This window comes from Nicotiana tabacum, chromosome 5 (genome assembly GCF_000715075.1).
Source record: "Nicotiana tabacum cultivar K326 chromosome 5, ASM71507v2, whole genome shotgun sequence".
Classification (NCBI taxonomy): Eukaryota; Viridiplantae; Streptophyta; class Magnoliopsida; order Solanales; family Solanaceae; genus Nicotiana; species Nicotiana tabacum.
Genome location: NC_134084.1, coordinates 159004116 through 159021875, shown reverse-complemented (window position 1 = coordinate 159021875; position 17760 = coordinate 159004116). Strand labels below are relative to the sequence as shown.

The following is a 17760-nucleotide window of genomic DNA, read 5'->3' as shown; positions in this document are numbered from 1 at the left end:
CTTTTTTTTATTTTTTTATTTTTTGGTTAAAGATAGACCAATATACTAATTATTTAAATAGTAAGAAATAATTAAAAATGAAAATAAAATAGCCATAAAGAATTTTAAAAACTACTCAATACTTATTAAAGGCTTTCAATTTTAAACTAAACTAAGTGTATATATATATTTGAAATCCTTCTTTTAATCTTTTTGGAAATTAAAATACAAAGACTATTTTTATATTTTTCAATTTTATGAAAAGTAAGAAAACATTAAAAGCTTGATATTAAAACCCAATTAGCGAAAATAATATTAATTAACTTTAAATAATAATTATCATAAATAATTAAATACTAAATTAAAAGAAAAATCACACAATTTGACTAAAAATACAAAAATATGTTATTTTTTGTGAATTTTTATTTTTGTAAAACAATAATTTACTTAATTAATCTAAAAATGTAACTAAATTCTAAATGCAGATGCTATATTTTTGTATTTTCAATGCATTAATAAAATTAAATATGCACAAAATATGCAAACACTCAAGCAAATTGCACAGTAATTCCTAATAAAAAAAAACTAATTTTGGAAATTCTTTTTGGAGTAATTCATGTGAGGCAAAAATCACGTGCTCACAAAGACGTCTGAATTTGAATACACATCTGAATATCAAAATGTGTATTAAGATTAAGACATCTGAATCTGAATACACATATGAATATATTAAGATGTGTATTAAAATCTGAATACAAATAATTAAGACTGTTTGATTTTTAACATCTGAATGTATAAAATTTATCTTTATTTAAAAATTATTAAACATAAAATTCAAATGAAATACTAACTAATTTAATATTCTATCAATAAAATATATAATTTTTTAAAATATGATAGTTATTGGTGGTGATGGCTAACGGGTGAATGCCGACTAGATGCGGTGGTTGGTGGTAGTTTTGGTTGATGGTGGTGGTTCATGCTAGCAGCTAATAGTGATTGGTAGTGGTAGCGATAATGATTGAGGATGGTGGTGGCGGGTGGTGATAGTTAATAATGGTGGGTGGTGGTATTAGTTGTGACTGAGGAAGGTGGTGGGTGGATGGTGGTAGGATGGGCAGTGTCGGTTGTGGTTGTTGATGGTGATGGGGTGGTCAATTGTAGTAGTTGAAGTGGATGAGTGTTGATTGTGGGTGAGAATGATATATGGTGGTCGGAGTGGTGGGGATAGTGAGTGGTGATGGTCAATAATGGTAGCAGCTATGATTGGGGATGATGGTGGCGTGGTGGTGGAGGTGGTGGTGGTGGTTGAGTATAGTGGTGGCGACATGGTGGTAGTTGATAATAGTAGGCGGTGGCGGTAGTTAATAATGAATATGTGATAGCATCTTAATAAAGTCAAGTCTCTGTTATAGATCTTAATCATACAAACCTATTCAGACCCATTAAGTGGTTGTGAAGCAAAAAAAAACGCACTCAATGATTAAGATCTGATTAATTAAGATTCAGACTTTAAAATCAAACACACTTAATGTCTAAGATCTGAATGATTAAGATTCAGACCTCTATTAAGTGCAAATAAATGAGGCCTTAATGAGTCTAAATAGGTCTGTATGATTAAGGTCTTACCAACTTATCATTGTTCTTATCCAAGAGATATAACATCTAAGACTAGTTAATACCAATAACGACTTATCCATTTGTATGGCATCGGTAATAAGTACTACTCCCTCCGTTTCAATTTATGTGAACCCATTTGACTGGACACGGAGTTTAAGAAAAGAGAGAAGATTTTTGATCTTGTGGTGTAAAATGAGGCACATATATTTTGTATGGCAATAAATCATTGTGTAAAGGTAAATTGTTTCTAAATAAGGAAAGGGGTCATTCTTTTTGGCACAGACTAAAAAGGAAATAGGTTCACATAAATTGAAACGGAAGGAGTATTATTTTTACAACATTCCTTATATTTTACTCTATTTTTTAGGGGTGACAATTTGAGTTTAAACCATTTGACCCGCGCAACTCACCCATCAACCCATCTTGACCCAATCCATTTCAACCCATCTAAAGTTGGGCTGATTTTTAGTCCAAATTGATCCTATGCTAAAATATCTTTAAAATTAATTTTTCTTTTGTTTGATATTATATATATAACCATAACAAAAGAAAAAAGTCTTATTTAATAATTAAATAATTGATAAAAAAATCATTTTAACTTGGTAAGAGTTGGGCGGGTTGGGCTATGACCCAAATTTTAGCCCAACTTGGCCAACCCATCTCAGTCCAAGTTCCCATTTATTTGACTCAATCCATTTTAAGCCGCTTAAAATCAGCCCAATCCGTCTATTTGACACCCCTGCCATTTTTATTCGAGTCAAAAAAGTTAGCCAAAGATATATAACAAATAACAAAGGATTAGTTTGAGTTTTATTATGATAGAGTCAACTCTTACGCAAAGCTGGAATAGCTCAGTTGGTTAGAGCGTGTGGCTGTTAACCACAAGGTCGGAGGTTCAAGCCCTCCTTCTAGCGTTTTTTATTGTCCTTTTTTAGGTCAAACTTTAGTGAGCTTTCCCCTCCACTGTAACTCACTACTTTGAGTTTCAACAAAAGTATAACCAAATCCAAGTGTGAACCTCCACAGTTTCAGACATTTAATCTCACCAACACATACTCTTTTGATAGTTCATTACTTATTATCAACCAAATATTACTGTCCATGTCTCCAACCCATCCTATACCCTCCATCAAAATCACTATTGTCCCAAAAATTGATTATTCACAAAATTAGCTGCTCTGTTGTACAAAATTGGAAAATTTCCTTTCCTTTTTCACATATAAAGAAGGGAAATGTGGTGTCATTTTATACAATAGATATCTGAATGCTAATAGACTTGACAGTCGACAGAATTCAAGTTGGCATCAACAAGTTAAATACAAGGGTAAGAACAAAATAATGACATAAAAAAATTGCTCCAACTGTAATGCTGAGTTGATGCATTACACAATAGGCTTGCCGAGATACAACTAGTTATTTATTCCTTGAAGCAAAACAGAACAAGATTCAAGTCCTTCACATTTTCTTGAAAGATGGCGTTGGAGAAGTTGGAGGCTTCAAGTCCTCGTACCTGTTCATTGCAAGGAAAGGCAGTATATTCAGTTTGATGGCGCTGCTTAAAGAAGCAAAAGACAGGACAAAACATGCATGTATTATCTCATTTCTTCATCCTTCAGGAGGATCGAAGATATCTAAAACACAAATCATTAGCCTTTAAGGCTAGTATCAAGTACTACATTGGCGAGTTTGTCTGAAGGCAAGAATAAGAAGGCATAAGGAGTCAAGTAAAGGGGATCTTGCACGGTAAAAGGCTAATGAGGTGTTCGCTTAAAGCATTTACACACTTTTTATCCCCTGATTTCTCTGTGATCGGAAGCTGAGTCTTGTCTTTCTGTGACGCGGTTGGGCCATTTGGTGATGGTTGTGTGTGTGTGTGTGTGTGTTTGGGGGGTTTTAAGGTTGTCATATCTGATCATGGTGTAGCCATAAGATAAATCAGAAATGAGTCAAACCATATAATAACATGAACAAAATCAATGGAACCTGGACTATTATGACTCAACATCGAGTATGTTACTTCACTCATTTTATCTTGTTTTCTATTCTTTCCAGGACAAAGATCTGATCAGGAAACTAGACACAAAAGTCTAAAAATATATGGTCAAGTTAGTGAAAAGATACTTCCACTTATTCTGAAATAAGAAAAAATGAAGAATATATAGCTGTTATCCTGTTACTATCAAAATTGATGCAGTGCATCTGTCAAGTTAAAAGCTATCTCTACTTACATAGGGTAGGGAGAACGACAAGAAGCCAAACTTTTTGAAGGATCCTCCTTGGCAGAATCGGTAGCAGTATCGATTGCCACATCATTGCCTCCAGTAAGTGGTGATGTAACTTCCACTGTTGTTGAGGCTTTCGGACCACTTGGTGTCGGAGTTGGGGAGGTTGGTGGCTTTAAATCTTCATAACTGGCAACAACAAATCAGTCAGTAAGTGATTAAATTGTCCAAAGACAATTACACTTGAAGAAAATCGGATATCTATAGAAACTGAGGAAGAAGCAGACTAGACAAATACTTCCAACAAAATAAATGCCGCCAGTGAAACAGAAAAAAATTGAAGAAATTTGACATCAAAGTTGTCCAACGTGTCGAAAGAAGGCCTATCGCAACTTACAAAGGGTAGGGAGAATGACAAAAAGCTACAGTATGCGAAGGATCCTTCTCAGCTGAAATGGTAGTGATGCTCGGTGAGATGTCATTGCCTCCAGCAAGTTGTGATATAGTTTCTGCTGATATTGAGGCTTTCGGACCACTTGGTGTTGGACTTGGAGATGCAGGTGGCTTTAAATCTTCATAACTGCCAATATTGTATCAGTCAGCAAATAAGCTACTCGATCTGTACTTGCGCATAAATAATAGGATTAACTCAGGAATGACTTAACGCAGTGTATGGAGACAAAGGCCTTGCAGTCAGCAATTCTGCTTTGTCAGAAGTACCGTCAACGACAACAGAAGCTGACGTAGTGGTTTTGCCATCTTCAGCTCCACTTGCACTTACTCGGCTACCACTGGGAGGATTTGGCGCAGGAGATGTAGGCGGTTTAAGATCTTCATAACTGCAATAATAACAGTAACAATATGTAAGATTTCAGTGACATTCAGTGAAAGATTCTGGGATGTCTAGTCTTTGCATTTTGTATCAAGTCAACAACAGTGAACATTAAGGAGAAGAGGCTGCAAATGAGCTTACAATATATAAGGTGAGGAAGGAGTTGTTTTCTTTTTGTCTGTCACTTGAGTTTTGCTATCAGTTTCAGGGATTGAGCTTTCAGAAGAATTAATTTCGGAAGAAGGTGGTGTTGAATCATTTGCTACCACTGTTGACCCTGCTTTGGTCGAACCTGTTCCGACACTAGGGGTTGGAGTAGGAGATGTTGGTGGCTTTAAATCTTCATAGTTTCCAGAAATAGAAAAAAAGCATCTAGGTTTTTGAAGAGGAAACATACACCTAACAGAAAATAAATAAAAACCATCAAGCTTACGCAGCATATGGAGAGAGTGGTGCTGCTGCCTTCAACTTTGTTTCAGCAGGTTCTTTCTCAATCGAGGTGCTTGGGATCTCAGACGTAATACTGCTTGAAGCTGCAGGCTTTTGTAAATCACCAGCTTCCTAGAAATAATCGGCGTAATAACGTTAAAACAGAAGATTCCTTCCGAAACAAGAAAAATGAAGTAATATTTGATACTTATTATTGAATGCCTCAATATCATATTCATGTATAAAAGCCAATTTGGGCAAGTCATTTCTCTGTTTTTCATGAAGAACTAAATGAAATTACCTTGGCTGGTGAAACCTCAACACGTTGGGGAGGAATTTTCGCAAGAAGGTCCTCCATGGGGGTCAATGGTGCTGTTGTTTCTGCAATTACTTCAACCACTTTACAATACGAAAGGCTGCGGTTTTTGGCCATTACCGCCAATAGTTCTGCCACCTGATTTTATCAATCAGAGTTGTCTTAGTTGCTAACTGTAAATTGCTAGCGCAATTATGTAAATAAAATTTGTGAGACTTAGCAAATACCTCGACCACTTTTCTTAATGTCAATAGATCTCGTGCGTGCCACTTATGAATGTTCAAGAAAGTAAATACCGCTTATAAGAGGAGCTACCCCCTAACAGCCTAGTTAAAATGCTGTTGCATGACACTAGAGATAACAAATACATGTGGTTTTTAACTCATAATCGCTCGTCATCCACTTAGCCAATGGGATTATTTGCTATGTCCTGTAGGACTACTGTGCTTGTGAAATTTGAACCACAAAAATAAACATTTTAACCTTAGCAGTCAATCCATACTTCTAGTTGAAACTTGACACAGTAAAAAAAAAAAAAAAGAACTTTTCACTGAGCAGAATATAAAACAGTAGCTAGTGCAATTCTCAACATGAAAATTATTTATGGAAACTATTATACATCACAAGCCAATTGAATTTTCAAGTTGCGATGTATATTCATGTCATGTCAAATTTTGTTAAAGCAGAAAACATATCAACCTACACCAGAGAGGTATATGCTTGAAGAAATGCAAATAAAGATTTGTTAAAACCTGAAGGTTCGACACTTGACCACCAAATAAAGTATCTTCCTCCGAAAGAGTAATATTATGAGTTTCTTTGTAAGAATCAGTAGGACGTTCCATTCCTCCAGGTCTCACAATCTGAAATAGCAGGGGAAATATAAGCACCATATTGCATTTCACACAAATCCAGATCACCTCACTTATGTAATCTTTCCAATGCATAAATTAGAAGAACTCACTGTATAAGGAAGCCCACTGGCGAGCAGTGCCTCTTCTGCTTTCCTTTTCCAAACAAGGACTCCCCAAAACAAACTTCCATACCAAAAGAAAAAGGAGAATCATATTCATATTTAAAGCCAAATACATCTTTCGGGGACTCATGTGAATCAGAAGACTCCCAGACTTACTTGAGAATGGCTGCAGGAAAACCGACCTTGTTTGTTCCCAAAGATGTGAGCAAGATAAAGTGGTCAACTTTTGCAACAGTTGCTGCACGGAGAAAGATATCAACTTTCTGTCACTCATTCTATGTTAGTTTGAGTAATTTATTGGCAGCACATCTGAATTTAGTCAATACCAATTGCTTCTATAGGAACTAACTGAAGAGGACAACATGAGGAGAAATTATCTAGTATAACATTTCCTTTAACAGTATGACCAACTTATTGGCATTGTAGTGAGGAAGTCTACAACTAAAATCAGAACTCTTTTTACCTGCATCAATAAGGTTCTTAGTGGCTTGGTAATCAATTCGATATGGTCCAGTAACATCAAAGATCTCCTTCTCACTGGCACCAATGCAACATATAACGATTGATGCATTGCCCAGTGCAGGCCGAATCCGATCAATTTTCTCCAAATCGCATTCCACAATTTCAAGCTTCTCTATAGCTGGGCTAAAGACCAAATGTAACATGTGATTTTCCAAAGAAGTACATTTACTCTAAACTGCTAATACCTAACCAGTTACCAGTTGTCCTTTCCACATCAATCTTACCTTTTGCTCTTCCATCCGCAGCATTCTCAAGTTTCATCTGCTCAACACTCTGTAACAAGGAACAATTGATGAGCCATAAAGGATCTAGACACACATTGACCCGTAAATTTAATACGTTACCACTAGTCAGAACTCTTACTTTGACAAGAGGTTGAGCTCTTTGAGCACTCCGAACGCCAGCTCGAACTTTAAAACCTAATTTCAAAAGCTCCCTGAAAACATTCTGGTCTTTCAGCAAAACAGACTTAATAGCAGGTTTATTGGATTTATATAATCTGAAGTCAATGTTGAAAAAAAAAAAGAAACACAACCTTACAGTCCGAGAACCAACTTTACCAGTTGCACCAGCAACAAAAACAAGATTTCCATCTTTTGATTTGACATCTTTTGCAGGTTCCAATGAGCTAACTTTTGCTGCACATTCAGATATCCATATAACTATAACACTACTTAGAAGGTTGCATATTTGTTGAGTACATCTAAACCACATCATAGAGAAATGAATAAATTTGTTTCCTTCTAGAGATGGTTCCACAGGGAAATCATCCTTTAAAAGCTCTCCAAATCATGCTTATAAAAGCTAATAGAAGATCATCCAGAAAAGGCATAATCATACATCCCAACAATTCATCTATTTGAAGTTTATACATTGAAGAGTTTCTACCTCTAGATATGCTCGATTTTTAGAAGATGCCTAATAGGAATAACTTAGCACTCTACTATTAGCATTAAGCTGCTTTTGATTCAGGTACCGCTTTCCTGAATGAGACCATCCACCATTTGCAAGTTTACCTCATTGCCAGTTCTAGCTAAATTTTAGTTATTATCAAACGTTTAAATTCTTTCCTTTCCACTGTTAGCAGTAATTTGAGCCAAATTACAGAGGGCAAGGAGAAAAAATCTAGAATAAAGGGCAGCCCGGTGCACTAAGCTCCTGCTATGCACAAGGTCGGGTAAGGGCCGAACCACAAAGGTCTATTGTACGCATTTCTGCCAGAGGCTGTTTCCACGGCTCAAACGCGTGACCTCCTGGTCCCATGACAACAACTTTACCAGTTACGCCAAGGCTCCCCTTCTGAAAAAATCTAGAATCTGATTAGTAATTGTATTTAGTTGACTCCAGAAAAACATTTGGAGCTAAAAAGGTGACATGTTTGGAAGGAAATAGATAATGATTGCAATTTTCCCTTCTAAATTAATACTTCATGTTTGAGAATTAGAGAATTTGGTCTATCCCAAATTACCTACATTAGCTATATTTCTTCAGTATGTAGGACAGTAGGAGTACAAGCAATTACGCAAGATAATCAGCTGTAAATTTTTTTAGCCCATACGTAAAACATAAACTCTAACTAAAATTGCATTACCTGAAATCTGAGCTCTGAAACGAAAGCATTTGAGGTTCTTGGAATTTGGCTGGTATCTCTTAGCATTAGTCTGAATCAAAGTAAGAGGCTGTCCACACAAAAATGGCTTCTCTGCTAAACCATTTCGGGGTATATTGCTGGTGATGAGAGACTGTAAGCAGCGCAGTTCCATTGCTGGCATTCTTGATTTTGTGGGAAATCAGCAAATTAAAGTGAAAAGAAACTGTTGTAGTTCTGTGTTTAAACGGTTGGCCGGAATAAGCCATGTGGATGTAAAGATCCCCAGTATAAAAGTTCAGGAGATTCTGACCACATAGTGTATATCATAGCAACTCTTATTAATAAATTATTCAATATTATCTATAAAAATAATCTTTTATTTTTGTTTAATATTAACTTCTAGAATTAAAAAAAATTGGACAGTGCAGGTGTACTTGTTGGGAATAAACCCCCACACGAGTAATTTTCACGGTAATAACAGCGGAATAATAACGTAGTGCCAAGATACGGTGATCAAGAATAAAAAGAACAACAAGGACACAAAGATTTTAACGTGGAAAACCCTTCTAAATAAGGGAGAAATCACGGGCCTGAGAGAAACAAAGTAATTCACTATAATGAGGAATTTTACACTCCGTAGTCCCGAGTAAATACTCCATGAACCACTATACACTCAAAAAATAACCCTCTTTTGAGATTCTCACCTCAGGACAATATCGCTCACACACTCCTTTTTTTTCTCACAGACTACTCCGCCTGTGAATACATCACACTGCTCTCTATGCTGTCAGATATATTTCTCTTTGAGATTGGTGTGTAGAAGTGAGAGCCGAAGCTCTCCTTTTATAGTGTTGAACGTCCAATCCTCCACCAATCCAAACGATTGGTTATTGCAATTTGCAATTGCAAATTGTTTTGTCTAACACTACTATTTTTGACAATTTGCAGATTTGCAAATCAAATCCGAAATAAGTCATGATGGAATCTGACACTTTTCCTTCCTTTTCTTTTTTTCATTTATAAGGATGGACCCCACAAATCTCCCCTTCCAGACCCATTCACCTGAAGGAGGTAACACCAGACTTCTAGCTTGAGTGCATGTCGACAAGTTCTTTCACAATTCGAACTTGTCTCTTGGTACCACCTTGGTCAGCATATCTGCAAGATTCTCACTTGTAGAAATCTTCAAGACTTTTAAAGATTCATTATCTACTCTTTCTCGAATCCAGTGATATCTCACGTCGATGTGTTTGGTCCTTGCATGGTACATGAGTTCTTACTAAGGTCTATTGCACTTTGACAGTCACAATAGATGACATACTCCTTCTGCAATCCAAGCTCTTGAAGGAACCGTTTCAACCATATCATCTCCTTGCCATCTTCAGTAGCGGCAATATACTCCGCTTCAATTGTAGAGAGTGCAACACACTTCTGTAAACTCGACTGCCATGATATAGCTCCCCCTAAAAATATAAACAAATACCCAGTAGTGGATTTTCTATTATCAATATCACCTGTCATATCAACATCTGTATAGCCCTTCAAGATTGGATCAGCTCCTCCAAAGCACAAACAATCTCCCGCGGTACCTCTCAGGTACCTGAGTATCCACGTGACTGCTTCCCCAGGATTTTCAAGAAACCTACTGACAATAGCGCGAGCAATATAAGGTCTAGTGCATACCATTGAATACATCAAACTTCTGATGGCTGAGGAATAAGGAACTTTAGTCATGTTCTCCTTTTCCTCCATTGTTTTAGGACACATCTTCTTGCTTAACTTAAGATGATTAGCAACTGGTGTGCTGACTGGCTTAGCATTCTTCATGTTGAAGCATTCCAGTACAATGTACTTCTCCTAAGATAGCCACAGGTTTCTGCTTGCTCGCTTTCGAACTATCTTCATACCCAGAATTTGTTGTGTTGGGCCCAAGTCCTTCATACCAAATAACTTGGACAAATCTCCCTTCAACTTTGTGATCAACTCCTTTTCTTTTCCTACAATTAACATGTAACTCACATATAACAACAGAATAATAAAATTGTTGTCAGAAAAAAGTATACACACGGATCAGAATATGCCTTTATGTAAGTTTGACTTTTCATGAATGAGTCAAATGTGTTTCCTTCCAGCTACTTTAAATTTCTTCTGGCTGCTCCATATAGATCTCCTCTTTCAAATCTCCGTGAAGAAATACAGTTTTTACGTCCAACTACTCCACTTCAAAATCTAGGCTAGCTGTTAAGCTTAAGATTGTTCGAATAAAAGTCATTCTGACAACAGTTGAGAAAATTTTGTCAAAATCAATACCTTTTTTCTATTCGAAGCCTTTTACCACTAATCGAGCTTTGTATCTGACCAGCTTGCCATTTCCATTTCTTGAGTTTAAAGACCCATTTGCATTTAAGTGGTCTTTTACCTTTGGAAGTTCAACCAGTTTGTACGTGCCATTTTGCTGCAGAGATTCCATCTCTTCTATCATAGCTTTCATCCACTGGTTCTTTTCTGGATGGGAAGCGCCTCAAGACTTTCTGGCTCCCCCTCATCACTGATGAGGTCATGCTTTGTGGATGGGTACCTGCATGAATCTACCCTTGGCCTCCCTAATCTCCTTAGAGGTTGAGGTTGTTCTTCTTCCTAAGTGGGGTACTCCACTTGCTCGACATCATCATCAAGTTGCTCCTTTGCTCAATAACCTCACCAGGTTGCTCCCCCTGCTTGGAAACCTCGTCGGTCCTACTTTCTGCACTGTAGGATTGTTAGAAGTAGAAGGAATGGTAACAAGGTTAGGGATTATACCATTCTTGGCCTTCTCTGACTGATCATCTACAACTCCAACTTCACTTTCTCAGAAGATCACTTCTCTGCTTCTAATGACCTTCTTCTTTACATGATCCCTCAATCTGTACCCGAAATCTTCATCTTCATATTCGATCAATATGCAGGGAACACATTTATCATCCAGCTTTGTTCTCAGCTCCTTTGGTAGATGTGCAAAAGTTCTGCAACTGAATACCTTTAGATGTGAGTAGGACACCTCCTTTTTGGTCCAAACTCTCTCTAGGATGTCAAACTCTAATGGAACTGATGGACTCCTATTTACTATGTAACAAACTGTCTGAACTGCTTCACCCCAGAATGACTTAGGCAGTTTAGCCATTCTGAGCATGCTTCTCACCTTCTCAACAATGGTGCAATTCATCCTCTCAGCTACGCCATTGTGTTGTGGGGTTCCAGAAATTGTCTTTTCATGTCTTATCACATGGTTCGAACAATACTCTTCAAATTCCCTTGAAGTGTATTCACCTCCATTGTCACTTTGGAGACGCTTTAGCTTTTGGCCTGTCTCCCTTTCCACTAGAGCATGAAACTTCTGGAAAACATGAAACACCCGATCTTTGGTTTTCATAATATAAACTCACAATTTTCGTGAAGTATCATTAATAAAAGTAACAAAATATTTGTTACCGCTCATTGATTCAGTTTCTCTTGGACCACAAACATCAGAACATACCAAATCAAGTTTATTCAATTTTCTTTCAGACGATGTCTGAAATAAGACTCTATGTTGCTTACCAAATAAACAGTAGTCACAATATTTTACCATTGTACCTTTGGCATAAGAAACTAGTGATTTCCTGGAAAGTATCTGCAATCCCTTCTCACTCATATGATCCATTCTTTTGTGCCATAAATTTGCAGAAATCTCATATTGTACCGCATTCAATTCACCTTGGCATATTTCTGCATTTGTCCTGTACAACGTGCCACGAGCAACTCCATTTGCAATCACCAATTATCCGTTGGTGAGTCTCCACTTTTCATTTGCAAAATAGTTCTCATATCTATCTCAGTCTAAAGCAATTCTCGAGATCAAGTTCATCCGCAAATGAGCTATATGTCGCACGTCCTTTAGAATCAAAGTGTGAATCCGACATTTGTTTTGATACAAATGTCACCGATACCCGCAATCTTTGAGTAACTCATGTTACCCATTCTCACAGTTCCAAAATCACCTACTACATATCTGCAAAAAAATTCTCTTACCTGTGTGGTATGGTAAGATGTTGTTGTATCAACCACACATTCCGACTCTGGACCTTCCAAGTACATGCATTCCTCTTCCTCACTTATAAAGAGGAGAATATTATCATTGTTTTGCACCATGGTGGTTGTGTTATCGTCATTCTTCTAGCCACTACTTTCACCTTTGCCCTTTCTTAGATTTGGGAAATTTCTTTTGAAGTGACCCGGTTGATCGCAATTGTAGCAATTTTTGGCTTTTGATTTGGATCGTTTCTTGGACTTTCCACGACCTCCAGATCTACCATAGTTGCTTGAACTCCTTTAGTAACTTCAGCCTCTACCTTTTGGGATGAGAACATGTCCTTGATTTCCAGGCTTCTTTCTCATTTTCTCATTAAGTAGAAGAGACGATATGACGTCTTTCAACTCAATAGTTGTCACGACCCAGAATTTCCCATATTCGGGACCGTATCTACAGGCCCTAAATTATCAACAGGTTCTCCGAGCACGTTAAAAATTCATCCCAGAGTCGCTCCCCCGCTCATTAGACCGTACATCTTTCTTGGTATATCCAGATAGAGTTCAGTGGACAGAGCGATCGATGTGAGGCCTAGGTCAAGGCAGGAAGTTAAAGTGTGACTTCCCCCGTAGTTAGGGGCGGGGTTTAAGCGTCCGATTCGACAATGAACACTAAATGAAAGAGGCAAATTAATTTTCTCACCCGCCTACATGATGAAGCCTAATATTTTACTTGCTAAGCAAGCCAACGTTAGAGTATTCACAAAATCAACTTCAGCAAATTTTTAATAATAGAATGTAATTAAGCTAAACAGAGTTTGCAGAATATTATAGAACCCAAAATAACTGAAATATTTAGGATCCGGAGTCACAACTTACGAGCTACTACGATTTACTACAAACAAGAGGTTGAAAGATAATACACTATTCTGAAAGAAAGAAACAGTAAAGTAACAAGTCTAGGAAGAGACTCCAAGGTCTGCGGATGCCAACAGATCTACCTTGATCTCCTATCGATCAAGTCCAGCTGCTAAACTCGGGGTCAACTCAGGCTAGTACCAAAATTTGTATAGAAATGCAGTGTAGTATCAGTACAACTGACCCCATGTACTAGTAAGTGTCGAGCCTAACCTAGGCGAAGTAGTGACGAGGCTAGGACAAGAAACATACATAATAACCCTGTGCAATTTAACAAAATATGTACAAAATGACGGCAAATAAGAGGTAGACAGGTAATATAGGGAGGGGGACATGCTGAGGGGATTACAAGATAAAGAATCACAAGAGTAAAGAAACTTGAGCAGCTAATACACCTTGAACCAGTAATAACAAGCAAACACAGTAACGGAAGGTGCACGACATCACCTTTCATGCTTTTAATCTCAACCTCACCAGATAATCATTAGAAATGGCATGGCATCACCCTTCGTGCTTTTACTCTTAACCTCACCATACAAATCAAATAAGAATGGCATATCATCACCCTTCGTTCATTAACACTCACAAAACATGACACGGCATCGCCCTTCGTGCATTAACACTCTCCCTCACCAAAACAAGGAACAATAATAATAGGGAAATAGAAATGACAACAACAAGTCTTCAACATTTGGTTCCACAATATCAACCTCGAACTTGAGTCAATACTCAATCAATACCAAAATCCGTACATTTGATAAGAACGATCAACATAACAATAATCTAGTCTAAGCATGGATAATATGATCATGGAAAGCTAAAATTTTATGAATAAGTTGCTATGACTCACAACAACGCATAGGTACTCGTCACTTCACCTATACGTTGTACTCAACATTCAAACATGTAGCAAATAGGCAAATAAGGCCTAATCCCTCAAGCCAAGGTTAACCATGACACTTACCTCGCTCTGCGGGCTACTCAATGCTCAATTATCGCTTTTCCTCTAGTATCCACCTCCGAACTACTCGTATCCAGCCACAATTAACTCAATAACATCAATTATTGCTAAAGGAAACAACTACAATGCATAAATTTAGATTTCTCAAACTTTCCCCCAAAAAGTCAAAAATCGACCCCGGGCCCTATTGGTTAAAACTCGAGGTTCGGACCAAAATCCATTTACTCATTCACCCCAAGCCTGAATATATAATTGGTTTTGGAATTTGACCTCAAATCGAGGTCTAAATCCTCAATTTGCAAAAATCCCCAATTCTTCCTAAATCCTTAGTTTTCTACCACGGAAGAACAAAGATTAAGGCTAGGAATTCAATGGGTGATGATAGAAATGGAAGAAAATGAGTTAAAGAGTACAAACCTATGATTTGGTGTTGAATTTCCCCTTCAAAATCACTCCTAGGTCGAGTTCTAATGAAAGAGTTATGAAGTTTTGGGAAAATCCCGTCACAGGTCTGTTTTAAATCACAGGCGTCAGGCCTTCTTCACATTCGCGAAGGGCCTGTCACGATCGTGAAAGGCAGCGACCCAAAAGGCCTATGCGTTTGTGAGTCCTACTACACGTTCGCGAAGGCTGCTCCCTCTGGCCTTCACGTTTGCAAGCCAGTGCTCGCGTTCGCATTGAAGAACGATAGTCCCCTCCCCCAGGTCCCTTACGCTACGCGTTCGAGAGATGTAGGTCGCATTCGTGAAGGCTAAAACCCCCCACTGCTCCGTTTTCGTGACTGAGCTTATGCGTTCGCGAAGAATAAAATCCACCAAGCTCAAGTTCACTCTTCGCGTTCACGAGAGTACCTTCGCGAACGCGAAGAAGGAAACCAGAAAACATTGAAGCTGAAGAAAAAAACCAGATTTTTCTAAGTCCAAACCTCCCATAGCCTATCCGAAACTCGCCCGAGCACTCGGGGCTCCAAACCAAACATGCACACAGGTCCTAAAATATCATACGAACTTGCTCGCGTGATCAAATAGCCAAAATAACACCTAGAACTGCGAATTTAGCACCAAATCGAATGAAATTTTCAAGAAAGCTTTAAAACCTCTATTTTCACAATAGAACGTCCGAATCACGTCAAACCAACTCTATTTCTCACCAAATTTCACAGACAAGTCCTAAATATCATAATGAACCTGTACCGGGCTCCGAAACAAAAATACAAACACGATACCAACAAGATCAAATATTAACCAAGTTCTTAAAACCATTAGATTTTTAGTCTTTCAATTTTCAACAAAAATTCATATCTCGAGCTAGGGACCTCAAAATTTGATTCTGGGCATACGCCCAGGTCCCATATTTCGATACGGACCCACCGAGACTATCAAAACATGAGTTCGGGGTCTGTTTACCAAAAATGTTGACCGAAGTCAACTCAAATGAGGTTTTTAAGTAAAATTCCTTATTTTTTATCAACTTTCAACATAAAAGCTTTCCGAAAATATGTCCGGACTGTGCACGCAAAATGAGGAGGAATAAAATGATGTCTTAAAGACCTCGAAACACAGAATCAAGTTCTAAATCATAATATGACCTTTTGGGTCATCACATTCTCCACCTCTAAAACAACCGTTTGTCCTCGAATAGGCATAGAAAAGTACATGAGTTGCTGAAAAGTGGGGATATCTGCTCTGCATATCGGACTCGGACTCCCAGGTAGCTGCCTCAACAAGCTGACCTCTCCACTGCACTAGAACTGAAGGATAACTCTTCGACCTCAACTGACGAACCTACCTGTCTAGAATAGCTACCGGCTCCACCTCGTAGGTGTTACACCCCATGTTTTCGTACGTGGAAGTACGCCAAAAGTAAATTGACGTAAGTTCGAGAATGAGATTTATTTTGGATTTATAAATATTATGCTACCTCAAACAAGTAATGAGTAAATTCGTGAAGGTGAGAGGGTAGGCAAATCGAAGAAAAGTGAATTTCATCGATATTTGACATTTTGGGATAAAATACGGCCCGAGCTAAAATACCCAGTATTTATGGACTAGTACCAAACAAGGTACCACATGGCCATGATAGTAAGGTATATAAAATGTATTAAAAGTGAGTATTATTTTAAGTAATTTGAGACAATTCTTAATTATGCGGATAATTGGTTAACTACCGGGTAACGAGACATTACCTAATTACCTAATAAGGGGATAAAGATTAAAAATTCTCACACTCACCCCTGCGTGGCAACAAGTCACCAACCAAACAAATGACTCATTAGCCATTTGTTATATGTGTCACATTAAGAATTATGGTGGAAAAGTTAAAGGATATGAGCCAAAGAGAGGCCGTAAGTGTTGATCAAAATCCACCTCTTTAGTTGCAATCAATTCCCGTTTCCCTTCCCATTAGATGTAGACTTCTTTAAACCATTTTGTCACAAATCACTATGGAATCTACAAGTCACTAGTTGATAACTTAAGATCAACACATATGGCAGTGAAGTCCAAAGTTAATAAGCTCAGCACTCCAAGATTGTGGTTTTCTCCATAAAATATATATGAAGATTCTTTAGTCTGAGATAGTTGATGGATTATACAGTTTCATCCTCTTTGTCCGTAACAACAACAGCTACTATAATATGGTTGCAGCTGACTCCTTTGCCTCTTCTTGGTTACTCGTGTTATTATTAAGAGCTAAGAGGTTCTCATGTCTAGAGTCTTGTGACGAGAGCTAATGTCTTATTTGTACAGGTATGTTAAGGCTATTCTTTCTTTTCTTTTGGCATGATTCATACAATACGAACGAAACGTGCAAATGCATAAATTCCATGAATGACTCTATTCATAGAATTATTAGAGATATCTATGTTCTTGAATTTCTGTGTGTTATAATATTTTATCATATGTTTATGGGTCTCAGAAAAATACGAAAGTTAAAAAGAGTTTACTTTATGATATTACTCAAAAGTAAAATGATCTTATGAAGCTCCGAAGGATTTTATTAACGTACTTTTCATGCATTGCATTCATGTGCATTGACCCATTACCAGATGGAGTCATATACGCGTATATATGTATGTATATATATATGTATATGGGATATAGGAAAGGTTATGGCGTTATATATGCACCACCACCTGATCAGCTGGTATATGATGATGATGTTGCCCACAGTGGCTAAAATATGATTCAAACGGCGTTATATACGCGTATATATATATGTATGTATGTATATCTATATGGGATATGGGAAGAGGTTATGGCGTTATATACGCACCACCACCTGATCAGCTAGTATACGTTGATGATTTTGCCCACAGTGGCCAAGATGATATGATGGGATGCCCTCAGAAG

General features: G+C 37.6%; 1 protein-coding gene and 1 non-coding gene across 6 annotated transcripts; one reads left to right on the top strand and one right to left on the bottom strand.

Moving 5' to 3' along the window:
- Positions 1–2439: 2439 nt before the first annotated feature.
- Positions 2440–2513, top strand: TRNAN-GUU (transfer RNA asparagine (anticodon GUU)). The gene has a single exon. It is a non-coding gene; the product is annotated as a tRNA-Asn (tRNA).
- Positions 2514–2780: 267 nt separating this feature from the next.
- Positions 2781–8822, bottom strand: LOC107830251 (protein TIC 62, chloroplastic). 5 transcript variants are annotated; one of them, XM_075254241.1, is made up of 15 exons: positions 8488–8822; positions 7432–7534; positions 7260–7332; positions 7121–7169; positions 6814–7014; positions 6531–6633; positions 6363–6435; positions 6151–6261; positions 5384–5536; positions 5087–5214; positions 4795–4956; positions 4487–4660; positions 4219–4401; positions 3828–4010; positions 2781–3109 (listed from the first exon to the last, which is right to left on the bottom strand). In XM_075254241.1, exons 1-15 carry the CDS (start codon positions 8666–8668, stop codon positions 3055–3057), a joined length of 1932 nt encoding a protein of 643 aa, XP_075110342.1. In that variant the 5' UTR covers positions 8669–8822; the 3' UTR covers positions 2781–3054. The 5 variants fall into 5 exon arrangements, with proteins under 5 accessions (XP_075110342.1, XP_016513246.2, XP_016513247.2 ...); XM_016657760.2 differs by having other exon boundaries at positions 6531–6612; positions 6838–7014; XM_016657761.2 differs by lacking the exon at positions 4795–4956 and having other exon boundaries at positions 6531–6612; positions 6838–7014.
- Positions 8823–17760: the final 8938 nt, after the last annotated feature.